The sequence below is a fragment of the Dicentrarchus labrax genome, unplaced genomic scaffold (assembly GCF_905237075.1).
Source record: "Dicentrarchus labrax unplaced genomic scaffold, dlabrax2021, whole genome shotgun sequence".
Taxonomy (NCBI): domain Eukaryota; kingdom Metazoa; phylum Chordata; class Actinopteri; family Moronidae; genus Dicentrarchus; species Dicentrarchus labrax.
In genome coordinates, this window is record NW_026136709.1 from 19,716,737 (window position 1) to 19,744,708 (window position 27,972).

Consider the following 27,972-nt stretch of genomic DNA (forward strand, 5'->3'; position numbering starts at 1 on the left):
ACCACGGGGAGTGTAATTGCATGAGTCACTGAGACCTCTCTGGCCCTTTGAGTGAGCGCTTGGCTCGGCAAAATGCTTGGGTCATGACAGCCCATCTGGTGGCGTATCACAAGCAGTCAACAAGGCCCTACGAGACAAATGGCGCCACAACAGTAAACAGCCGCCGCTGGTTGGGAGATAGACACTTGAGCCATATCTAAAATCACAAGCATATCCACTATGTGCCCCCAGAGGCCTTAGTACCCATCAGACCAGACTGAACTTGCTGCATCCAAAGTATCTGATGCTGTCAAAGCCTGTCGCAATGGATTTTACCACTTTTGCACCACTTTTATGGACATATATGCAAATGAGCCTTTTTAACAAAGTGGAGTTTCAGGATATTGCAATGTGCTGGTGTGCAAGAACTGCGGGCTGCAGGTCAGGTTTAAGTTTGCCCTCTGCTGGATGAAAGAGTTCATGATCTTCAGTGCGTGAGCTACAAGTCTCACTCAGCAAAGTGAGTTGGTGCATAATGAGGCATCCGGAATGGTGAAACCATTAAATTAATGGTTTCTTAATGGTGAGACTGAAATGAAGAGGTTTGCATTACAAAGAGTTTAGTGTTAGGAGTGTGGAGCATTTTTCTTTTTTTGCTGGACTGTTGGAGCAAAACATGATTATAACTGTTTAAAGGCTGCAGTTTGCTTCATACAGTGGCAGTCTAGCACCATTCTACTCCCTTGGAGAGACACAGTGGGACTCTCCACTTCATCATGTAAGACAGCAGGACCTTGGTTACTCTAAATAAACCATGATTTTATTCAGTCTGCTATTGCTTTAACTTTTACATGAAAGGGAATATGAAAATAAAGAACAAAGATCCTTTGTGTTGTTGTATTGTTGGTGTGTTTGATCCTGCAGTAGCTTACTATGTATGCACTTTGACTTGAAATTCAGATGAAAAAGAAAGGCCACCTTCTGCCTCACCAATCACACTGTTTATCCTTATCCCTCCAAAACCCACGCAAGAGCGCTCAGGGCAAACTTATGTGTTGAATGGCCTTGGTCAGATATCCAGAGAGATGTATACAAATAGCTATAGCCCTTCATGGGTTTGTTCTGCCTGTGTTCTCAGACAATTTTTAACAATATTGTTTTAGAAAATGTAAAAAAATTAAATATAAACAGAGCCTTATACAACAGCAATATACATAGACTGACCTGTAAAAGTTGTTCGGCCCTGCTAAAATTATTGATCATGTTAGTAATGTAACTGACATTTAATCTTAAAAACATTTTTTCCTTGAGAAAGTTTTAAAACATCCTAACTGAAATGCCTCACTGCAGTGACAAATGCAAAGACTATGATGCATAATGACTTGTTAAAAGTGACAGTTATGCGGTGTGACAGACTTTTAAGACAATTACTCAGTCGTCTAGAATGTGTCATTTTTTTCAACACGTCAACATGTCAACATGTCAGTTGTCAATGAGAACGAGCACTGAATGTTTTATTCCTGGAAACTGATCAGCATTTTCTTCAGCCTTTCAGCCTCGCCTGTATTGTCTGGGTGCATCAGAGGCAGTTATCGTACCTAAAGACTCATATCTTTAATATTTTGGAAGGAGATCTGAAAAATGTTTTTGCTGTTTTTCCACCATAATTTGAATACGCCTTTAGTAAGTTGTTAGGCCAGCACGAGCCTTCAGAACAACCTTAGTGCTCCTTAGCAGAGATTCTCCAAGTTTCCTGAAATCCACTGCAGGGCTGTACTACAATTCTTTCAAAAGACTTTCCCTCATGTGGTGTTTTGATGATAGTGGTGGAAAGCGCTCTTTAAACACATCGCTCCAAACTCTCCCACAGGCGTTCAATCGTGTTGCGATCTGGAGGCCTTAAAGGGCCATGGCATATGATTCATATGATTTTTACACTCATTAAACCCTCAGGGACATCTGTGTCCCATATGGAAGCATCTGCATTTTTTCTGTTTCTTATCCATTTATTTTACATTTTCCTCTAATATGTCATGTATGTATCTTTTTAGAAATTTGGACATGAAAGTTATTTTTATTTCCCACATTTCTTTACAGCACTCTTTATTTGTTTCTGTCACTTACAGGGAGGACTCCATTTTAATATTATACATTCAATTCAGAATTGGGGTAAATGCTAACTTGAACCCTTTCTGCTCCTTATTTAAAGTTTGATCTTTCCTTAAGAAACATTACTTGGGATCATTGTAGGTTACACTTTGTTTGTTACACTAGTGTCTAAATCAAAGTATAGTTGGTCTGTGTTGGCAGTCAATGGTTTCACTTTATGACAAAGTAAGGTATGTTATGGAAGAAGCTTCCAATTTAAGCCCATTTGGATGGAATATCTTAAACACCAACACCAGAAGTCAGTGGACCAATTGTTAAAAGTTTGCCCCAGAGAGCACCAGTAGCTTGTGTTTTGTTGTGGATATGAACTTCTCAATCCAAAATAATTGGAACAGAACAATGTAAATTCTGTGTGTGGGTGGATTTTTCCCTTCTAACCTTAAGGTTTGGCAGTTGAATCACAGCACTTCTTCAGTCATCCCAGCGGGATCCATAACTGCGCCCGCAGCTTATTAAACAAATGCACATTGAGCCTTTCCAGACCACAATGAGCACAAGTGAAATGTGTGGGCTGGCTTTGTAACACTACTGACAGATAAATACAGTACAGTAAAAACATGTGTCCAGTTAGTTGATTGTTGTCTCTGAAACAAAATGTTTTTATTGTTTTTTTTTTTTGCAAAAAGGTTTATTTAAAAGTTTAACATTACGCAGCCTGACCAGTGAAAAATAAAATCCATAGTCGGCTTATCAGCCATGGCATTTGAAGAGGAATGTGTGTTATTTAATATTGTTATTAGCTGATTTAATGTTATTGATCAGAGTGACTTTTACAGTCTTCCCATGTTGTTAGTTGAGGTAGCAACCATTTGATTTATTTCCAGTGCAGCTATTGCCACACTTTGTTTTGTTCAGAAGTTCTGTTTTCTGAGAACCCCAAGTGTCTTTTTGAAGAGCCCCAAGGGCTCTTTACAAGACTTTTCCACATAGACCCCTTATATGGAACCATTCTTGGTGATGCAATAATTCCTCTTCTTCATTATAGTCGTAAGTGTGTTCCGGGGAATATCTAGGTCTTTGAAATCCTTTTTATATCCCTCTCCTAAGCTCAGCCTTTCAACAGTAAGCTCTTGAAGACCTTATGTTAGCTCCTGGTTCCCCATGCGTGTCTCTGCACACTGACATTAACTGAGCAACAAAGAAACCTTGGGTCAAATCCTTTAATTAGAATCACTTCACTTGATTTCAGGTGAAAGCATATTAGCTTTGTACATGCTTTGAATGTGATCAGTTAAACCCCAGCACGCTTGCAACTCTAATTTTAAGGTGTGTTGCACAATGAAGGAGTTTTAGTTTTATGGTTTTAATACAAAGGAGCAGCCTTTTGTTTTGCTCTTGATTTTTGCTCATTTCTGTGCTTTTAAGAATAACAGTGTTTCCTTTTGTTCATCCAGAGGGGATTTTTTAAAATGTATAATATTTAACAGGGTTGTGATGTATGTTTTTGTTACTTATTATAAGATAAACTATCAATGTGTCCTGTGTTAGAAACAGATTTTGTGTCGCTATATGCGTTTAAATTGTCACTTTAATAGTGCAGGGTTTTTCATTACCACCTTTAAAAGTGAATTTAAACCCTTCTATATGTGCGGCACATAATCATTTGAACAGGCAGTCATTTAGCTCTATTTGGCCTGATTGCTTGGCACTCTGCTGGCTTGGCCGTGACTTTTACATATTGTTTTCCGAGCTCTGTCCTTGTCTCGCTGAGCTTCCAATCTGCAGCCTTTATTGAAATGTATAGTGCGGCCCTGCCACGGCCCATTTTCATATAACTGGTGGAGCCGATTTTATTGACTTATTGCAAAAAGCTGGTGTATAACCGATCGCACAAGCTTGATCTGTTCCTGCGTCCCTGGCAGTTAAAAAGAGATGATTTGTCGTGTTAACTCCCATGGTGCTCTACATTGCCCTAAAACAAGATGCTGTTCCCCTTGACAATGAACACTCGCTGCCTGAACATAGACAACAGTTTTATTGTGCTCCAGTCTGTGAGCCTCCAAATCAATGCTTCGTAAATCATCCTCGAGAGGCACGAAAACACAGATCCAATCCATGTAGCCAAAACATCTATGGACACACTGGCACATTAATACAGATGGATAAAGAGCAAAGGGCCAGTGCTGTGTACTGTCAGCCAGTAATAATGAGTGGTTTTGTGGCAAAATGGCAGAGAATCTGAGAGATGAACGGATCAGTAAAGCCATCAACCATCTTTTGAGCTCGATTCAAAACTTGAGCCATCATTAAAGTTTAATAAAAGCATAATACTTTCTGATATTTCACTACTGCTGAACCTCACCTTGCTGCCTGTTTGTATTAGTTTCACTTAATGGGTTTTGTGCCTCCAGAGACAGTACAATCTAAAATGAGCAGCAAGCTGTAGACAACAGCAGAAAGTGGGACAGATATGCAGGTGCAATGTCGAAAAACACCCTACGCAGCCCTGTCCTTTAGGCTAACCTGGTTTAGTGTATAGTAGTAGACCTGCAGCGCATACAAGTGTGCAGTCTGTTGCATGATATTCCTCAGAAAGCTGGTGCGTCAGGGATTAATCTTTTAGCATCATTAACTCTTGTCTTAATGATAAAGTTAATATGTGTCTTAATGAGCGCACCATGGCACCAGAGCTCTGGAGTTTAAAGTTAAAGGCTACTCCTTAAGATTTTCATTACATCAAACATCATCGTCAATACTATTTATGGCAGACTTTTTTCAGAATGAGTCCTTCACTATATTTTTCTCTAATTGCCTCTTTACAAAGTATTTCTCATCATTAGCGGTGGGGTCTGACACACTGGATGAGAAGCAGAAGAAAAAAGCTGGAGTGTGCGGCATTTCATGTCATGCAGAAGACAACATTAGATGTATTACCATGTCAGAAAAAAGACTAATGTTTAGTTTCCTTTATTAAAACTATACTATACTAAAACAACAAGGTTTGTTTGGGTGCACTGTAAAAGGTAGCCGCTTGTGTTTTGTTCCAATAACGCACTTTATAATATAGTTAGTCCACATTGTGGGAAATATGCTTTCTTGCAGAGAGTTTGTACAGTAAACATGAAACTAGAGCTAGCATTCGATTAGTTTAGCACAAAGACTGGACACTTGGTGAAACAGTTAGGCTGGCTCTGTCACCTCTGACTAATTAACATGTTTTTTTCTTGTTTGTTTAATACGTGCAAAAAGTATGTAAAAACAACATGTTTAAGAGGTTTTATGTGTTGGGCTATTTTTTGGACAGGGGAAGTCATATCCTGGAGACTGTCGACTGGATGCATCTCACAAGGTAGAAAAATGTGGATGTTCCTGTCATCACTCTGATATTGACCCTACATAGATATTTGCAGGTAGAATGTACTGCAACCTGCAAGTCAAAGTGATCAATGATCTCTGAATTTCACCAGAATTGCAAAAACAACCCACAGACTGTGTTTGGCTGTGTTGGATTGCTGTATGCAACACAGAAGATGGTAAATGAACACTGCTGCATCAACTTGCAGTATTAGGTATATTAAACACTCACAGTCTCGCACATAGTCTGGGGTGTCATGCTGTTGTATGATGACTGGCCATGTTAATGCCAATGTCAAGAAAACTTTCTCCTTTTTGTCCTTTTGTGTGTTGGATTTAGTGGCATCTAGTAGTGTAGTTACAGATTGCAACTCCCTCCCTTTGTCCTCCCCTTCAAAGCGCATATGTATATGACTCATTCTAAGGTAGCAAAAACTCTTATCTTCAGGTGATTATATACTAGTGAAAACATACCTATGACTATTATAGTCCATTTCTGCCAATAGATCCTCCTAAATGTGTTACACTGGACCTTTCACTACAGGCAGTTCCAGTTTGATGTAATATCACTGCACACATGTACTATCATACATCTGCTGCACATTCTGTACACAGCCACTTTCTGTACATGTACTGTAAAGATCCAGTTTTACAGTGTTATTTACCAGACATTTTGCAATTTTCCTAGTGTGTACACACAGGCAGTGTGTGAAATGTGGCACTAATTTGCATGCTGACAACGATTTCTAGTGAGATTACACCCAGCTGATTGATGGCCACGCTGTTGCCCCAGAAACCACCTTGGGCGATGTGATATGACTCTCCCGTTATCAGACACTAAAGCATATTCCTGTAGTTAATCTTCCCAAATGGGCGTTCACAGAAGATATCCGGCATCCACGGGCCTTGACTGGTAATGAAAGACAGCCTTTTGCAGTGGCACGTCTGAATGCAGCTCATTTCAAAGCAGCAAAAATTACAAAGAGGATGACAGGAAGGGAGCTTTGCTGACATGTTTCATTTTTCACTGACATAGTGTAAAAACTTCGATGTAAGATCTTACTAAGGCTGTATGAAATTAGTGTTGTTGTTGTTGTGGTTTAAGTGATATGATTCTAATGATAAATCATAATGTCAGCAGTAATGTTGCAGATGTGATGCGGTGCAATGCAAGAAAGGATATAATGTGTAATTACAGACAGACAGAGATTTTGTTTGACAATAACACTGATTTCATTTCATAACGCCCCCTCAAGTGGGTATATTTATCCATAAAATAGTTACATGAGAGAAGAAAAACAAAGTATACTGACACACACACACACACACACACACACACACACACACACACACACACACACACACACACACACACACACACATTGTGGAAACAGTTAGATGACATTTCCCCAGTGGAAGGTCCATAAAGAAACTGGTTTCCCAGTTTTGATGTGGACCTTGACCTCATCCCCATCCAACACCTTTGGGATGAACTGGAACCCCAACTGTAACCCAGGCCGTAATCACATATGGGTGTAATGTTTGGGGTTTTGGATACATTCTCCAGCTTGAGGTAAACTGCATGACATTCATCATAAGTGCTGTGGGCTGTATCTCCCTGATGGATAAACATGAGCCACCCAGGCACGTGCAAGGTAGAGCCAGCTCCACACAGTGCCATCAGTCAACCTTAATGGTTGTTAGCATTACTGAGTAACCAGGTCTAATTGTTTTACAGTCTGTTGACATTAGAGTGGGACATATATGTAAATGTTGATGAAGCTGAGATTGTAACAGTCCAACAGGGAAGGTGTTTACTATCTGTGAGAAGCGACAAGTGTGTTTTTCCCACATACCCACATACTGTGTGTAATGTACCTACAGGGAGATAGAGAACTGGAACTGCTGAGACACTGTAAATATGAATCCTTTTCTGATACTTTAGATGAACACTACTATAGACCAGACCGGCATAGCATCATGAAGTGCCAAACACCAAGGCTGAGAATCGCACTTTCACAGAAAAACAGGAAAAATGCTGAAAAGCTGTTGTGTAGCAGATTGTAAAACATATGAACATATGAATCCAGATCTCCGGGTCCCCATCCTCCTGGAATGGAAAGAGATCATAAAAGGAAAGCAGAAAGAATAAATGGGTGTCCAGAAAATGTTTAGTTTTTTTAGTACTTTTTTTGATGACAATAAATATGAATTAGCTTCTGACATTTAAATGATGCCTAATAAGAAACTAGAAAAAAAACATATTAATAACCAAGGTCTTAACACTGAGATCTGAGGCACATAAAATGCCGCTGATGAAGTCAGCTGGTGACAGTTACTATTTATAGCTATCTTGCTTGAATAGGAGGCTGCTTGAGTACATTCGTACCATATATCAGTTGGGGATATCACGAGAACCGATACTTCAGTGCTGAGTCGATGCCGAAGTTCTGCAAAAGTGACAGTACTCATTTTCTACAGTACCATTCTTCCACGGGGCAGTAGCCTGTATACGCTAATATTCTAGTCTGTGGTTAATCCCATAGGAAGAAGAACACCTACCAGCACAAAAGAGCTGCAGTGATAGCTCCGCCTCGACTCGTCTAAAAGAAAATCATGTTGGAAATACTAGTTCAGGCGAAGGGTTGTGTTTTGTCGATACAAAAAATGTGTGCTACAGTATAACTGTGATAGAAATGGAGGGCAGAGAGATGCTTCGTGGTGCGTATGACGCACAAACCGTGTGGAAATCTTATGTTTTCACATCACACATGACGGAGAAAGGCATTAAAATGTTACTTGAAGGCTACATGCCACTGTTGTTGTATTTTGTAATGTTCAAATGTTTTTAATAAAGGAGTATATGTTGATGAACATGGGATTCATAACTTTGTCTCGGTTTTTTTACTGTGGTAATTGAGTTTTGAGAAACGTGGAATTTTACTGGTATTGGTATGAACTACTAAATGTCTGGTATTGTGACATCCCGAATCAGCATAAGACGGTTGTCTCTAACTAAATCTCAGGCTAATCTAGGTCAGTTTACTATTAACAGAACATTTGCTATTTAAAGATATAATAAATGCTGCTTTAGCCTCAGTCTTTTAGCCCAATATAATGTTCTTTAAGTGTGTTTTCAACCCCCTGAACTCATAGAGCTACGTTTAGCTTGATTGGATGGCTGGCGACAATTGATAAAATATACTACACATGTCATTTCAGCTGACACAATGGAAAAAATCTGCTTTTGTCTACCTTAGGACTAATTGCTTAAAAATTACAAAATAATTTGGGTGGTCAGTCTGCCATTATCATTGTAAACTGCGTATGTTACGTGTGAGAATGGAAAGCCTGACGGACACAGCAGGCAAGTGGGGCTTAGCAAACCATCAATTTATCATATTCATTAAAAAGGCATCTATTGACTGTAGTCATGGGAACAATTTTCAGTGAATAACTCTGACCTGTCAATATATTGCATGGGTTTAGTATTGAGTAAACCTCTCTGATTTCCATTTGATGTGTGTCAAATTACTACTCTTTGTCCTATCAATGTAAACTGAATCATAGTCAAAGGGTCCTACCTGACCTCTTTAGAACAGCACATTTCACAGACCTGACTGAGTCCTTGTTGTATTATATATATATTAAAAGTCGAAATATACAGTTTGTATTAACTTATACATGCATTGGTTTTCCTTCCCCATAACTTCACTTTAGTCTTGTGTTCACATCCTTTTTGAACCACTCAAGTGTGAGCTGTGAAGCTGAAGCCAGCTGCTGTGCTGTGGGAACTCATCATCCGTCCCTGAGCGGAGCAGAGCAGGTTAAAGTGATGAATCTGATCCAAGTTCCTGACAAACGCCTGCTGTTCAAGGCAACTGTTCCATTAATATTCAGATGTGCTTACTGGCTCCATCATGGGGCGGAGGGAGGCAAAAGTCCCTTTTAAGTTGGAAAGTAATTACAGTAACTTTTCTGTCTCATACTGCCAACTGTAGGGACAGTCTGTGAGCTAGTGTTTACAATTTACTTTATGTCATATTTTATTAGTATATGTTTGAGTCAGTGCATTTGCAGAACTACAGAAATCTACATTTAAAAGATCAGCTAGAGTGCTTTTCACCTGCAGCACTTTTTTTAACAGGATTCAGTATTTGCATGAAAGCTCACATAAAAAGGCTGCTTTTCTATAGGCAAACCCCAAATCATATATCAGTAAAACGCCACATTAGTTCATGATCTTTCTAGCTCTGAACGTGGCAGTGATACCGCTAATAGACCCCCTACATCGAGGCTGCAAGATTAATGTGCGCTTTACATGCCTGTGCGCAATTTTTTTCTGCTCCTGAATTCATTAGAGATGGTAACGATTTGTCGCTCTGACAGTCCGGGGCAGAGAAGGTCAGCAGAAACCTCTTATCTAGATTATGGAGCTCCCCACCAGCGGAGAAGTGCACCCAGCATTTTTGAGAGAAATTCATATAAAGATGTTTGATATGCAAATCAGTGGGTAGTGTGTGTACTGAAATAGTTGGTTCCCGCTGCTCAGTAATGGTTACATTTTCAGATATCTCTGATTTGCTTATCACTCTTAACCTGTGGCTGAAACCTTGAGCCTTTTTTTCATTTTTTTATTTTTTTTTTTTTAGGATTAGTCTGCTATAAGACACTACAGCAACTCTTCTTACAATTTTCTCAAAATGATACAACTCATCCTAGATTAAATTTAGTTTGACGGTGATAATGCTTACAGTCATTTTATTCCTATTTGAAACAAGTCCAGTATCTCTCAGGCTGTCATATAAAGAAAAACAAAAGACAATGATGACAGCGTAGAGGATATCATGGTATCAAGTAATTAAGTTGATAATGAAACCATCGATTTGTCCTGTGAAGGTCTCGGTTGAGTTTATTGTGCTGGATGGCTGCCGTCACCCGACTGAAGCTTGTTCTCTGGACTCACTCCACTGGGGATCTAGGCCAATCAATCCTGGATATGGGCAAGTTTTAATCACTTTTGTTTAAAAGCCATCCCGCCTCATCAAAGACTCCTGGTTTGGAACGTGTAAAGTCCCAAAAAGACCAGTGTGAATAATCACACACACACACACACACACACACACAGTTATACAGTAGACACTCTACATGCATAATGATGATTTGGGCTGATGTATATTAGATTTTGGATATTTTTAATGCAGGAGAATGCCAGTGCCAGATCCTGGTGAAGTGTATATACATATTGGCAAAAACCTTTCGTGTATTCGTGCCGAACAATCACGGCACAAGGGTCACAGTCTGATGCACAGCCACATGCAGACTACGCGGTATGTAGATTGATGCACGTCATGCAGAACCAAAGATCACAAGTGTGATTTCTGCCCAAAAACATTTAGCTGTACGCCACTAGCAGCCTGCGCAGGGGGTAGCACAACATGCTGACTGAGAGTTACTGACACTATGTTGGGAGGAAATTAAACGCCTGAGCTGGACGACCTGGAAGCGCCTGCATCCTTGAAATCAGTTGTTTGGGAACAATTTGTGGTCCTCTACAACAGCAAAAGAGAGAGAGTTGTAGATAAGACAAGGACGGTGTGTAAAGAGCTGCTTTACTTTGTCTTGTTAACTGTTACATACTGTATGTTCATAGTCAAGTTAAAGTAGTTTGTGTCTTATAGGCATTGGAGTTTGGGTAAATAAAACCCTTAATTCCTATTGTGTATCTTCCTTCTCAGAATGAACAAGCATAAGAGTACCTGTCTGGATCAATACGGTGATTCACATTTTCAAAGCCACAGAGTGTTTTTCAGGGAGAACCCCAAACACATTACGCTGCCACATTATGCAGCCACTCATCGCTCTTTAACAGTTGCGAAGCTGCATGTTTTAAACACTGGAAGGCAGAGGAATGGAAATCTTCCAGGATGTGGTTGTTTATGGACAGTCATACAATAAAAAAGATTACCACCGAGTACTGCACCTCACCAGAAAACTGCTGCTGACTATTTAGCTCCTCATGATTTATGTCCAATGCCAATGTTCAGCGCTAATATAGAAATAGTGTGCCCTATATGTAGCAAAGCAGAGAGATCACAGATTTGCACTGAAATTTTACCTTTTTTTTAACTGTAATCATGACATCTCCACCATACCTCCACCATAATTTATTTGGCATAAGCATATAAACTTCTCTCTTCCATACTGTATTGTAGAAAGTGAGAACTGAAAGGCATTGTATGTAATCGATGCAGCATCATATCAACACTCTTGTCTGGTGATACAGTTGCAGAAAAAACAAACCTTGATTTATTTTCACATATTTCTGTATTTATTCGTGTACGCTTTCTCTCATTTGCAGTTTTTGTTAAGTGGCTGTATGATGTGACAAGTTAATGATACAGAAAATGATTTAAATATATATTTTTTTTCATTCACCATCTATGTAACGCAGCACTCCTGCCAGCCGTTTATTATGGCTCTCCATATTGGAGTCAGGCAGCAGCTGTCCACACTCCAGCAGATCCTCTCTCCCCAGCAGAGCTCCCATGCAGCTCGGTAGCTTTGGCTGCTGTCAGCTGCCTATTTTTGTGGAGCTTTACGGCGTAGCAGCACTTACCCATCCCTGGCCAGCCATTTTCTCTGAGAGTCTTAACATCAGGCAGCTGCTGCCTGCTTCTGCGTGGCCAACATTGTTGTTACAGATGTCCTTGGCCGCCACACCTGTACGTGATGAATTTCAACTTGGCCCGGTGTGCCGAGTAGGGGGATAAACAACATGCTGAATTCAATATTGCATGTGTAGTACAGGCCAGCTTGTGGGGTCGAGGGGAGTTTATGTGTCATGTTTGATACATAAACCCTGATTGAATTTGGCGCTATCAGCAAAGCATAATGGTCTTATTTACAGGAGTTATGTTGTGACTTGAAAATAATTGTTAAGAAGGGGGTATCCTCTAAGCATGCCTTTGACAGAAAAACTCCAAGGAGTAGTTATAAAGAAAATCTGTTAAAAAAAATGCCGACACAGTAATGATGCAACGCAGTCAGCTACCTATCTTTGCAACTGCTGTGTTCTCCCTCTGTCAGCAGTCCAGCTGGAGTCGAGGGAGCCCGATGCCCCCATTAGGTTGTTTTGACAGCCTTATCCACAGTAATTAATACCAGGCACTTTTAAATGAGATTTATGTGAGACATGCTGTTTGCACTTCCCAGTTGGGGGAACCTTCTCTCAGTGAAATGCTGCTGTGTGAGTTTAGGACACTCAGCTGCCTGGCTGCATCATCAGTGTACATTTTGTTTATGCAGTACAGTAAACACTGAGAGTCGAAATTCTGAAGATGCACTTTCAGTCTTCTATTGATTTAGAAAGCTCGAGAGAGCAAGAACTAAGGCAGCCTTCATCTTGAAAGCTGGTGATACAGAGGACTTGGTCTTTTTTTTAGCTAGAAATAGTAAATATTAAAATGAATATTAAAGGTAGAAATTTGATAAAATATTGAATATCCACAGCTCAATTGTATCAAAGCTCGGACATCTACAGTATGCAGTTATTTTCCCTTTATCTGTGTCTCTTTTGTAATTTGTTGTTGTCATCAACAATAGAAATCAATAAGCTTTTACCTTGGGATCTATGAGCTTCATGTTTTGTTTATTAAAATGCTTTAGCTTCATTGTAGATGGATAACTAGACATTTTCAGTTTTGAAGACTAAGCTAATGCAACAACAGGTGTAACTTCTCTTCATATTTTGTTTATTCTGGTTCTCGTCCCCTGACTTCAAAAGAGCAGTGTGGAGGATTTAGTGGCATCTATAAGTGAAGTTGCAGATTACAACCAACTGAAACACCTTCCGTGTGTAGGAGAAACTAAAGGACCTATGTATACTCAGGGTTTGGTTTGTCCATTCTGGACTACTGTAGACACAAGGGGGCTCAATATGGTGACATCTGCTCCTTTTGCAGATATAAGTAGCTCATTCTAAGAAAAATGTTACGTTGCAGTGATTATACACCAATGAAAACAAAGCTATGAATATTATATTCAATTTCTGCCAATAGATCCTCCTAAATGTTACACACTGGAGCTTTTAAAGCCTTGTTCAGAGCAAGTCAGTAATGCAGTGTTGATAAAAAATGCTGTTCAGTTTAAATATGATTTTATTTAAACAGAAAATGCAGAAATGTCAGGTTTTATTTTCTTTTAAGGCCACATTTCCAAACTGTGTAGTTACATCGTGTCTATGGGTTGTGTTTCTCTTTTTATTTTGAACTTTGAAGTATTACACCGCACCCTGATACACATACTGACATATAGAACAAGAAAAAAACAATAAAGATGTCACCAGAGTGGCAAATAATTGTCCGTACATGCCCACCTATTCTGTATCTCCGGCGTCCATAGCCACAATGATGGAAACACTTTTAACTGGAACCAAACACAACATGCAGCAATTTAAGAACAGCCCAAAACCGCAAGAACACCACATATTGTTTTTCCAATATTAAGACCAAGGCTCTTTAACTTTAACTCAATCTTTAAAGAAGTTAAATTATTGAGTATTTCATAAATAAAAAAGAAACATTAAAGGAACAGTATTGTGTGAAGCAGAATAGGGTTTTTCTTCACCTTCCCTAACCTGTTGATCATCTGGTGACCCCTCAGATTTATGTTGTGACCCAGATGCCCAGGTTGGGATCCACTGGTTTTTGGAAGTCTGAAATTAGAAAAATTTGATGATGCTTGCTTGTGTGCCTGCAGTGGGTGGTGTTTCAGTGTCATGAGTACAGGAGTGCAGAAGTTTTGGGGAGAGTTGGCTTTGAATAAAGGTGAGTGAGTTTCCAAAAGGGCCAAATAATTTACAGTAAGCATTCAGAGAGATCCGCATAGATCCTCACAAGTTCATGATGAATAATTCCCCTTCAATCCTGACCTTTATGGTTTTATATTTACTACATAAAAGTCCATCATTCATTAGGAAACTACAAAGTGATCACATTTATGGGATGAGCGCACTTGATGTTCAAGAACAGATGCTTTCTTTTCATGATCACGACCTTCATGCGTGTAAATGTAGAGCTGATTACAGCTGACCTGGCGTCAGTTTGTCTGCAGGTTAAAGCCTGCAGGTTAAAGCCTGCATGTACATCCAGCATCAATTTGCGCGCTGCTGTCCGTCACATTTTTACCTTGCAGCAGCTTGGACACGCACAGACTGTCAATTCCCCAGTGACGAGTGTTTAAAATAAAAGAGGCATTTTCTCTAAAATAAACAGAAAAAAAAAACCATCTTCCGCGCGTCTTCCTTCCAGGGGAAAGCGATGATCCAGAGTGATTCATAAACCACCCAAACTTCGCTTTCATTACCCCCCCTCCCCCCGTATGATTTACTGAACTCAGCCGTTATACATTTCGATCAGTGCACCGAGGAGAGCCCACGTTGTTTTCCTTTTTTCTAATCAATCCGTTAGGTTGTAAGCCCACCCACTTATGAACTGGCTCACTACCTAAGGGGTCTGGCAGGGAACTGGCAGGGACGGAGAGCTGACAGTAGCTGTCCAAAAGTCTACAAATTGAACCTCTCGGAAGCCGATCGGAGCCGCGGAGGAAGGAAAGATGAAGGAAAAGAGTCTGATCGAGACTGCAAAAATGCAGGGCAACGTCATGGTAAGCTGGCTTTTCGGATATTGCATGACGTCGATGCAATGATTTCGATACTGTGTTTAAAATCTTTCGGAAGTATCCCGTTTCCGTGATCCACATGCGCTGTGACGCATGACGGATGCGTTAGAGAGCAACATATTCTGCCTTTACGTTTGTCTTTTGCATCTGTTCTAACCCACTGAGCTGATTTCTGATAGTTCACGCCCTTTTTGATTTCACGTGTCCTCGCCTGGTAGCAAATACAAGCGACCTAACGGAGTCGGTGTGGATGGGAATCACAGTTAAAGGAGTTGGAAAGTTTTGTCCTGTTTTTATGCGGCCGATCATAATGACTGCTGAGTTTTGGCTTTGTCCCCTTTGCCTCGTGAAGCTTTTGAGGGCAGAGGTAACCTTTTGCCAAAGGAGGGTCCCATTAATATTTTACTGCATCTAAAGCTGCGAGGTGCAGGATATATTATCCTGGCTGTCCTTCTGCTGGGGGCTGCAGGCAGCTATATGGATGTATGTATGAGTGGAGTGAATACCAAATGTCCTGTGGGACTCTTTCAGATATTAGGGGCCACTAACAGGACTTTTAAAGGCTTTTGATTCTTCTAAATTTTTAATTTGGGGGATATTATAGTTCATTGTGCGTTAAGGCATTGTTTCATTCCTTAGGACTCTCTGCTGAGGTTATCTTAACACTCGCATCTCACTTCATTTCCGATCAGACCAACTTTGTTCCTGGGTAGTTTAGTTTGATGTTAATTTTTTGATTTGCCTGATTGCTTTATTTATAGCTGAATAAGCCGTGCTCTGCAAACACTCCAGGCCATTTTGGAAGATGTGGGCCACAGCTGTGTGGAGTCAGGCTTTTCTAAATGGTTCCTTCACTGAAGACAGTCTTTTACTCTCTGTGGCCTTATTTTGTGCGGAGATGTGCAGAGTGTGTTTATGTCTTTTATCCCCTGCATAATGAAAAGTAAACACGGGTGTTTATCATGAGGATTTTGGTCAATTTCCAAATCAGAGAGTCTCGTCTCGTGTCGAGTGAGATACAAAGCGAATATTTTCTTTCCAGTTGCCAATTGTGCAGCAGTACTATTTACATTTGACAAAGTTTTGAATATGTGGGGAATCTTGAGCCTGAAGCAGTGAAACCATATCTGGAGATGCGATATCCATCAGAAGGAAAGAACATTGAGGTGTTGATAGAACCGCCCGGGCTCTTCACAGTCACAGTATCCACTCATCCAATCCTCAGAATGTACCAGGAGCTCAGTTTAGTCTGAATGTGAGATTGAGATAACAGGTTCACATAGGCCATGTTCAACACAGCTTATTCTTCCATAAAGAAAAAAAAAAAGAAAAAAAATAAAAATATGCTTGCTGGGAATTAGAAAAGAATGCCCATAACACTCTTACATCAGTCCATTTAATGTCTAGCTACAGCCAGGAAAGGTTTAGCTTAGCTTCAATCAGCTTGCCCGGCTCTGTCCAGAGGTAATTCAATCCACCTACCAGCACCTCTAAAGATCACTAATGAACATGTTATATCTTGTTTTTGTTTGGCTATATATTTCAGGCTAGCTGTCGAATAATTCCTTTAAAATGGATGATAGATCATAGATAGATAATCCAAATCCTTGATTGCCAATGCTTGTCGTTAATGAATGTGAACTTCATACAACTTTTATTGTATCTTTGTCTGTCTGTGTAATTGACCACTGTCTCCCCATGTCTAGTCCTCACAAGCTATTCAGTTTCTTAATGAACCTTGTGTTGATATAGTATAGTTCTGGACAGGCAGTGCTCTTTCTTTTGAAACCGTATCCCCTCTTAAACATGATATTCATGCTATAGTTCCATGATACTTTGTAGCACATTGGTAAAATATTGGATATCAGAGCATGAGAACTTTCCACTGCTGTCATAATAGATGCTCCTCTTTGACCACAGCGACACAAAACACAAATCGAAATTTTGTGAACATTTGTCATTAAATTAAAGGACCAGTGTGTCGGATTTAGTGGTGAAGTTGACTGAACTGAACCCTGCTCGCATCTACATTTGACAACCTGGGAATGAAAAATGCCTGTGAAGTGTGCAGTGAAATCTACGGTAGCTGTGAAACTTTAAAAAAAAAAAGCCATTTTCTACAGCCAGTTTGTTTTTTTCCTTTCTGGGCTACTGTAAAAGCATGGCAGGTCAACATGGCAACATTCAAATTATGATTTTCCAGCCAGCTTCTCTCAAAATGGGAGCAACAGTCCTGCAGGAATGTAGCAGACATGCACATAAATACAAAAAGACCTCCATAATGGCTCCATCTCTGTGAGGAGGCTGCTGCCAGACTCTTGACATTTGTTGGTCCATTTTGGCCTCTTTAGTGAAGGCTACTGAACTGAACCAGGCCTTGTTGTAGGTCTTCTGTCCCCCTAGACAGAAAGAAGCACATATTCCTACTTTTGATTTTGTGCATTTGAATAGTGATTGATTTATAAGCCTTTATCCTTAAATTCACTGTTGGATTTATTGACTCAATCAGCTGTAATATTATTTAACATTTAGGGTGGAATTTAGTAGGTGGCAACATGTAAAGTGCATGACAACAACGCAGGCAATGTACATGGCTTCAGCATGATAGGTTTATTGCACCAAGTGATTACTTCCTGCACAACTAGCCCATACTCATGGGACTGAGACGAACTGTTGTGTCTCAGTGGGAAGTCCTCTCAATAACAGGGAGAAATCAGCACAGCATGGTTTCTGACCACCAAACATGACGGTTGGACATCGTTGTTGCCCGTTGGGGATTCTGTCTGCAAGTGAAACAGTTAGTACTTGAAAATGGGTGGCAAAACACCCCCAAGGTGTTGTGCCTGCACAGGAAATTGCAGATAATCAAGTCTGCATTCAGATGCCTAAGGGGTAATGACGGCAAAGATGTTACCATGGGATACATACGCTATTATCTCACCCTTTCACTTGCAGTACAGTGTGGGGAGGCCTGTATGCTTGATGTCTGCAAATGTACGAGCTTCTGGCACAAGTGTGAGACCAGCTCAAACGCTCGTTCTCCAGCTCTTTTCACTCTTGTTTGTGTCTAATTGTTCTATGACATGGCAAATGTGCCCCTTCAAGGGCACAGACGGCGGTGCTGTTGAACAACTAATGATTTGTTTCTGTGGGCTGAAATGGAAAAAAAAAAAAAATACGGACTTAGATTTATCTCTGCAAAAGCGGAGAAGCTTTCAAAAGACTAACCAGGAGAGGGTCTTGTTGTCATGGTTATTATATTTGAGACTGTTTAGAGTTTGAGTAAACATTGGCGCTGCTCCAGTGAGGGCTTGTCTCATTAACTCCAAAGTCTGTGTGGCTGCATGATACAAACATTCAATTTAATTTGACTTTAAGCATTATAAGGTCAGTGTTGGGATATTTGGTTTATTGCTGTAGTTTGTTGAATATTTAAGAAAAAATCAATGCCACATGATAAAAAATGAAATCACTATTACATACATGATTCCTAATAGTGATATTTGTTGATACTGGATTTTTGAGGCCGATTCTGACACAAGTATGAGGGATCTGATAACGATATCAGTGATACGGACCCCTTACATTCGTTTTTCTTTTAAAGAAGTGTGACCAAAATACATAATGAGCAGGACATTTTACAGTTTATCAGGTGGATGTAAAGGTGGCACTTTTTTTAAAATTATCTTAAACCTACTTTGGCATTCTGTACTACAAATTCTTATATATATCTTATTTCTGGAATAAGCTAATATCGTCTGGTTTATCCACTCTCTAATTAGGATTGCAATATATTATGTTGTTTTCCTATACCGTAACATCATGTTATGGACGTTTCTGGGATATGTGTGCAGTCAATATCATTAATAGGAATAGTTACAATGTTCATAGGGCTGGATGTAACAATACAACACAATATTAATTTTTCACTATCTTAATGTTGTGGCTCCAAATCTGGGGGGTCTGGAAAGATGATTAAAATGATAGGAATGAGAAAAAAACACATCTGCTACACAAAAGCAAATGTAATTATTATGTTTGTTTCATACTTTCCTCAATTTACATCTCCAAGTCTCTAAAAATAAGGGAATAAAAGTTATGGTTGTAAGTTTGTCACTGTTAAGGTTGTTACTGTCACAAGCCAACCAGGCTGGGAACCACTGCTTTGAAATCTAAACATATTAATCCTTCAAATTTACATAGAAAATAATCAAATATATCTTTAGTATGACGAGTCTTGTCCATAAAAACATTGTTTTTTATTTTAATCACACTTTGCTTGAACTATTAATTGAGAACACAGAGTTTTGTAACAGGACAACAGTCTATGATCATATTTTCACAATATGATTCCACCGAAATTCCACGTTGACTTGACAATGTTGAATTATTGCCCATCGCTATAGGGAAACCTCTACAAAATCACAAAAGAGATGGTCAGAAAGCTACAGCCAAGGCCGTCCCTCCTGCATGTTGATGTTTTAAAGATAAGATTATCCCACCAGACAACAGCGATAACCTACTTGTACAAACTGTCACCTTTATTGAAGATCAGCCTGATTTGATGTCCGTTATGTTTTCCTCAGAGCACAGACTGGAAGCAGATGTGCTCCTCTTTACATACTGAAGAATGCTTCTGTTTTATACCTCAAACAGCTGTTTGTCATATTACGACTGCTTGTGCGCCTTCCGGCTGATGAGTGCATTTTAATGGAGGACCACCCTGCATGATTTGGTGCTCCACTACACAGTTAATGCCTTTTCAATACCAACTTCATGGCTGTGGGCCAACTTGTAGGTGTTATGTCAATAGCTCACTTCACTTGTTTTCATGCTCGTCCATTTCGAACCACGTGAAGAAGAAGTGAAATCACAGCGCTGTTTGTCCACCTCCGCATGCATGCTGCTTTATTGATTGCTTTGCAATGCCTGCTGCACCCTGAACCATGATTTTCCAGACATCTGGTATCGGTGCACCTGTTACCCACTGCCTTGTAGTGAGTGAGTCAGCATTACCGTCATAGCTCTTTTGACATTGTTGTTGCTGCATTGTGAGGCTTTCAAAAATATCAAACAGCATCTAAAATAAGGTGTTAGACATAATAGTAAAGACATTCCTGATAGCGCTGTGATCTAAAGATGAGTGTGTAGGATTTAGTGGCATCTAATGGTGACGTTGGAGATTGTAACCAACCGAACACCGCTCGCTTCGGTATTTGACGACCTGGGAAAGAGAACTAAGCTGTGAAGTGTGTAAGAAAAAGTACTCTGTCCAAGGAAAACGCAAAAGGCCCTATTTGTGGCCAGGTTGGTTTTCTGTTCTGGGCTACCGTAGAAACATGGCGGTTCAATATCGCATCCTCTGTAGAAGAGACCCGCTCCCTTTGTATATAGACACTATAATGAAAACATATTATATTCAATTTCGGCTCATAGAGCCTCCTTAGTGTGAGGACACTAAGGAGGTGTGGACCTTTTCTGCAGATCAACATTTTTTATTTTTATCACAATCCATACATAGTCTTTATTCTTTTATAATGCATAAAATAAAACCAAATTTTAAAGAAAGTCTATTGCAGAGCGCTAACTCCAGCTTACACTCTTATTTTGAAATTTGTGAGGTGGCCTGTGGATACTTGCCGGATATTTATGTACTTGATTGGGGTCAGCTTTTTGCAAAATCAGAAATGCAGGAGGCTGCGACTGAGGGACTTGATTTATAGTGACCTTTACGCGGGCCTCCGTTTTTCAGCGGTGCCAGCACACAACAGCAGCATTTCATTAGGGCACACTGGAATCCATCACACTGAGTGTTTCCCCTTTGGCTACATTTGTTTGTCGAGCAATCAAGCGAGGCTGGCAGATGGCTCGAGTTATCAACTTTTGCAGCATAGGAGGCTGGAATCTTATGACAAGGGTGGTTAGTTGGATTTAATTTTGTCTTGTGACGTCGTCTCGTCTCCTAAAAACAGACTGTTTGTTATCCAGTTTGTTCATATGTTTGTGAGCTGCAGAGAAGAGCTTTTTTTAAAACGCAGAAAATGACTGTAATTGGGTATTGATGGGCAGATGATCAATACCAGTAATTTAAGGGTCACTTTGTCTGGCGCTGAAATTTAAAATTTCAAAGCTTGGACTGTCTTTCAGAACAAAACACATTCATTGTACTTTCAGGGACCTGCTCAGCAATCAGAGGCTTTTCTAAAAGTTTTGTAATTTTTTTTCTGTTCCATTATGCTCTCCTTTAGACACTTCAGTTGGATATCCACTGAAATCATCCATCTCAAACATTTCTACTGTCAAAAGTTTGAGAGTTTGATGTTATTATGGGAAATGCGCTTAATCAGCTTCTTAATGAGCATTAGTTGAGAAGATTGATACCTCTCTCATACAATTTCTTTCCAGTAGATGAATTAATTCTACAGCCAGCAGCTGGTTAGCTTAGCTTCTCACAAGTTACACACATTGTATCTCTTTTGTTTAATCTTAATAAAAACGTGTGGTATAAAAACCAACCTTTGGACGGAGCTCTTTCTCCCCATTTCCAGTCTTTATGCTAAGCTACGCTAACCTTCTGCTGGCTGTAGCTTCATTATTTACTGAACAACATGAGAGTGGTATTGATGTTCTCATCTAACTCTTATCAAGAAAGCGAATATGGGTGCACAATTAATCGAAATATGAGCAAAATTGCAATATGGCCGAGTGCAATATCCAAATTGCAGAAGCTGTAATTTTTTGATAACAGTAGAATGTGTCAAAACAGCATTATAATGAAATACTGTAGTGCTGCAGAGATGCCCTGGCCTCCAAATCTAGTTCTCCAGATGTAAGACAATATGCTTGTTTATGGAAATCCTTAAGAAAGCATGATTTTAATAGTTTTTTTTTTTTTCAGAGGAAAGAAAAATTGTGGTGCAGAAGTTATCACTCCCACACTAACTGTGAATCATATTGCCTTCGTAATATCTGTCAAAATCGCAATTTGATATTTCTTATCATATCAAGCAGCCCTTAAAGCGGATAAGCTTATTTCCCAAAAAGTTTCTGCAACTTTTTTCTTTAATTTGTGGGTGAGATAGACAATCAGGTTAATGGATGTGAACTTAATGCCACTTTTAGTGTATCCTTGGCTGTCTGAGTAACTGAAGTAGCCTCTGAGGAGTTCACAATGGGTGACCACTATCTCCCAGTGATGCTTGTTTTCCAAGCTATTCAGTGTCTTTATTCTGGACAGGTGGTGTTAATTTTTATGTGAATCAGTACACCTCTTAATCACTGTATTTATGTGTTTACTTAAGTTTAATTGTGAACAGTTAATATTCAATTAAAGGCTATAATAGTGCTGGTGTTGATGTTTCATCCTGCCGTGAAGAGCAAATAAAAATAAATCATTTTGCCAGTTTCAAGTCTGAGTCTTAGCCGGACATGATGGTCTTTTTCAGTTGCTTTTACACCCTGCCAATAGTTAGATGCCAGAGAAAACAATGAGTAATTGTATCATTTTGGCTCCAAAATGCAGCCATTTAAAGACATTGAAATTTCAAAGTAGCTCATTGGCAATCAAACCCATTTTGGTAGAATCCCGGTATACTGCACTTATTGTTGCTCCATTCATTTTATTCACACCACAGAGATAATTGAATTGTTAAACCTGTCACAATGGCAACACACTGTGTGCTGTGTCTTGTTTTTACTGCCTCATGCATGGAAGTGTCCCACATAAAATCTTTGAGATATTCAGAAGCATTTTTCCCTCCTTTTGCATACAGTATCTGCCGTCTCTGTCTGTTGCACCCTCTCCCTGGCCCCGAGCAATCAATCACCACTTAGCCAAGCTACACCATGCTGAGTGCTCTGGTGAAATAATGAGTATACAGTAGCTGAATATTTCATACAGCCCGCCCCATCCATCCCTTCATTGTTTGCATCTTGAGATCGAGGACCCGTAATAGTTAAGGTCTGATTGCTGCAATGTTCATATTTTAAGAGGAGATGCAGTAATTGGGCTTGTTCAAGTAGTCGTGTTGATTTCATTCTTCTCTGTTTTTATGTGTAGTTATTCATCGTAGTGAAACTCAGATAGTCCCAGTGTGCTCAGTGAACACTTAATGTGCAGTATATGAGTGACGAGTACTGTACTCTTTTCATGAAGTATATTGATGAGGTGAATCCAGGTAAAAGCCATTATCGCTTATTGATATCTATTCTCATATAAGGCATATAGAGTCAGAGGAGTTAGAGTAGTATTTTAAAGGACCATATTAGTTTGCATGGTTCCACATGCACTTTACATTACATATACTGTATAAGAATTTTGTGAAAGATGTTAAATGCATTCACCCCAAAATAGGCAGTGATTTCCATTTAATTTACTACAGAATGAAACTCATTCATCCTTGCAATCAATGCCCTGAGGGCGTTGAATGAAGGAAAATTGTGATTTGTGATTTTGGGCAATATAAATAAAATTTTACTTGATTTGACTTGAACGCTAGTCTCCTCTCTCTTTGTGATCCGACAGGATAATTTTGCTTCCGACAAAGGTAATTTCAAGTGGTCTGTTTAGTCCAATTAGATGATTGACATCCCATTTGTACACCTGATTGGACACATGTTCCATTAGCCAGACTGCCATCTTTCAAACTGAAAAAAATTCTGACTTAGGTCATAGGATGTCATCCCGTCTTGTGTAACTGGAAATTGACTTGCAGGCAAGTTGATGGCGCTAGATGGAAACAGTTGTTACAATTAATCCACAGGGTAGACATGTCTGAAAGAAAACTTCATGGCAGCCTACCCAGTAGTTGTCAAGAGATTTCCCTCAGTTTCTTGGATGCACTACCAAGGACAGTTTCTAAAATATTGGAGGTGACGATGAGGTTACCTCGATGAGAGGGATGCATTAAAAGGTAAATTCCGGACATTGCTGAAAGTTTCTACTTCTACTAGTTTTGACTGCTTTGAAATATGTACTTGTTGGTTAATTCAAAAATGCTAGAAATTTTAGTCAGCCACAGGACAGTTTACATTCATGACCAATGTCATAGAAAACATTTTTTTTTTGTGAAAAGCAAAATGTACATTTATCCATTCCTCAAATTGAAAGCATTGCTGTTGTCGGAGCGCACTCCTTCATACCAGTGTTACGTTTCCTTCACAACTGCATTACTACATAACCTTGACAAAAAAAAAGTAAAGGTGAAGAAACATTCAGTGTGATGGATTACCTATCTCAAGCAAGTTTCAAGTCTCTGCAAGTTGATTTTCTTTTAGTGCCCTGAAATTAATGGAAACTGCCTGCAAGGAAGAAAATTAATCTAAAAGCATATGTTATACTTTGGAAAGTGGACAGCAATAACTGTGTATGCAATTTGTAGTTAATGGGGTAAAACTTCCAAAACCACCAGTATGGTTCTTTAAGCTTGAACACAGTTGAGATATGGATTGTGCCAAAAGTGCTGCGACTCAAAATCGGGACGAGTTAGCAAATATTTTGTGCTTTCAGGCTGGCGTAGTGAGGTTTGGCTCTGATTTTGAAGAGGAAATGTTTTGATAGGCGTCTAGATGAGACTTTCACAGCATTGCAATTACAGGCTAATTTAAGTCTGTTGTATTTTGCCAGAAGTCTACGTAGTGGAGAAGTAAATCTGTGCGTACAGTATATACAATATCAGTATATTACATGTCATAAGTACAGCCTCTGTTTCTCATACTATAATTATCTCGACCTACAATTGGAAGTAAAAATATGACGGCCTTTCTTCTCATGAAGGCCTGTTTCCTCCCCTTGCAGAGAGGAGCGCTGTGTTTGTGCTCGGCATTAATGATGGTTTCCCTCAGTAACACTCGTTAGGACTCTGACATGATAGGCTAGTTTCCACCACTTACTCATGGCATTGAGTGTAATTGCGTTTCACAGACAGACTGTGTGTGCAGAATGAACAAGCGGACGACTCAATAACTCAATTTGTCTGAAGTCACTACATCTCACTACATCACTACATTGCTTACCATCTTGTGTGTATATATATATATAGATGTTTAAATAGTTACAGATACACCAAGATACATGCTGCAGATAAGCTTAGTAACATAGGGACAGATGTTGAAAGGTTGTGTGTTTTAATGCAGGTATAATCTTTGGAACAAAGTAAACATGAGGAGAATTTAGGTGAATGATAGAAAGAGGCAAAATGAGTGAGTATGACTGGCAGACAGTGGGGCAGATGGAGAGGGGGGAAAAACATGCAATGCCAATTTTTTGACTTTCAAATTGGCCCACACAGTCCAACGTGATGAGGGAGTTTGGAAACCTATTAAAAACGAAGCTGAGGAAAACAATTTGGCCAAAACACTGCCAAGATTATCTGCATTCTGTGAGACTGGGCAAACAGACTTCTCTCTCACTCGGACTCTGACTAGAATCGTCAACAGCTAAAGGTAGCAGTGTCGGCTTTGAAGGCACAGACAAAACAGAGTGCAGATGAAAAATCATCCTGTCATGAATTTGCACATGGAAATCTTCCAGCTTGGTATCCATTTGACATTCAACCTTCAAATGACATTCAAGTTTTGTTCCTATTTCCTGACTTTCTCTAAAACCTGCCACCATTGGGTCTCTAAAATGTCAGAAGCAGTGAAATAGCTCTTGACAGCTTCCTCTAATGTGTTTGTCCAACCAACAGCCTGAAACTCTAGGATATTTTAGTTTACATACAGAGAAAAGCAGCACACTAGCAAGTGTTTGGTATTTTAACTTAAACCTATTATTGATTAATTTCTGCTCATCAAATAGCTCTAGTTTCATTGTGTCAGTGGCTGATATAAGATTTTTTTATTTTTTTATTTTCTAAAATGAGCCATTGAAATTTGCCCCTACAAAGCAAACATAGTGTCTTTTTATAATGGAATTATAAGTGAAGACATTTAGATCTCAAGAAGTTCTTTTTATCTAATTTACAATAATGAGAAATTTTGTCTGAAAATAGCGTAGGATGTAAATATATACCACTAATGCAACCTTTACCAGTACAAAAAGATTCAAAGCTTTTCTCTGAAGTGGAGGTTATGTTATGTGCTTTTCTACTGTAGGAGTGTCTGTTGTAGAAGCTTTATGATCAGCCAATAGGACCATTTTCTCTCCGCTGGTTGCCATCAGGCATTCTATGATTAATCTGTGCCATTTGATTCCTGGCAGAGGAAGTTGGGGAAACTGCCGGCTAGAATTCTGGGTAATGATGTACAACTCAGTCTAACAGGTTTCTTAGCTTGTCTTCTCCAGCCTACATGCAGCAGGGAGGGCTGTGTGCATGGCCATACACAAGGAATTCAATTAGCCTTTTTTCTAGTACACTCTCAGTCTTGTCCATCTTGTAAGTAAGCAGCTTCTGTTACAACCGTGACATCAGACAGACGCCGGGCCTCCCTGTTCTGCACTGTTGTTGTACTCCCTGTCGTGTGGCAGAGGTGCCATAGGCAGTTCCCCGGTTAGAGTGGCTGTCTAATGAGATCATTAAAGCTAGCCAGACAGAAAATGAAAAAGCACCTGTTGTAAAGGGGAATGTTGTGTATTCCCTAAACATGAGAAGAATATTACCTCACAGTGCATTGGGAGACGGCTCTGCACTGCTAAATTAACTTTTGTGCATCCACGCCTTGGCTGATATATTATTAATTATGATATGGATGTTAGGGATTCATTTGAATTAATTGGAGGCCTCTGGAATGCCTCACGGACTTCCATTTTCTCTACACATTAAATGTTACAGTGAGGGCACAATCATGCCATGCATATTTAAAGCAGTTTTTTCATTCGTTTTTTTTTTAATCTGGAGATTTTTCTTCTTCAGACAATGAAAACACAAAAAGATTCAGCCGTCTTCCAAGTGAGGTGTGATGTGGTTCGTTAAGCGAGAGAACATAATCCCAAAACAACAACAATAAAATGCAAGGTTTGACGGGTATGAGCAGACTAACATTTTGCATCTGATAGCCAGCGGTAACTCATTCTTTAAAAGGCTGGAGCAATGAAAAGCAGCGAGGGAGAGCATGGAGTCAAAATGAGGTGAAATGCCTTCTCAATGTAGGCAGATACTTTTCTTTCAAGATTTATTACAATCCCCCATTGCTGCCAGAGTCAGTAACTTTGCAGGGTTAAGGTTGAGGTTATCAAAACTCTGCCACATAAAGCTGCTACTGAGAGTCTGTACTTTTTTGGTTTACAAGGCCTGTTTGATTTACTGCATTAAATGAGTGGAAAAAAGTAAATTTGTAAGCTGATTTAACACCAAATGTTTTAACTGATGAAATTTGGTAATAAAGGACAGGAATCAATACCTTTTAGCTGCTTTTATCATAGTATATGAGCAAGTGATATAAAGTAGTTCAGGAGTTTATTGCTGCATGCTCTAACAGTTGCTATACACCCACCTACAGCAGTTGAAATATTACATCTCTGCATAGCTACAGCAGTTTAGTGTCTATACTGTATAGTACACACAGACACAGTGAACCTCTACCATACACTCTGCGCTTTAGTGTTTCATACAGGCCGCTCACTGAAGCTGAATTAATGGATTACAGTAGCATCCTAGGCTCATTTGCCAGTCCCCACTGATTAGGCAGATGCTCACTGGCAGGTATCCACCCCGGCAGTACAGTATGGGCCTAGTGGCACACTGGTGCATTTTTACACACACTCATACATTCAGAGAACTGTTAACACAGAACAAGACGTGTAGAACAACAAGGAAGATTTACAGTGGCTGCATTATGGCGGAAAACCAACATTTCTATACTGATGTCTAGAAGTATTTTAGTAAAAGCTTCCCTCGCCTTAAATCAAGC

At 39.6% G+C, this 27,972-nt stretch overlaps 1 protein-coding gene across 2 annotated transcripts in view; it reads left to right on the plus strand.

Annotated features, from left to right (window-relative positions):
- The window catches only part of dpp6a (dipeptidyl-peptidase 6a), a 186,377-nt gene that overhangs the window by 5,842 nt on the left and 152,563 nt on the right, over positions 1-27,972 (plus strand). Inside the window, exon 1 of one of the 2 annotated variants that reach the window (XM_051411303.1) lies at positions 14,953-15,108. The exons of the other annotated variant lie outside the window; for it this stretch is intronic. Coding sequence (XP_051267263.1) covers positions 15,058-15,108 — 51 coding nt within the window. The 5' untranslated portion in view covers positions 14,953-15,057. Of the gene's footprint in view, positions 1-14,952; positions 15,109-27,972 lie in introns of those variants that run through there. 2 annotated transcript variants of the gene reach the window in all.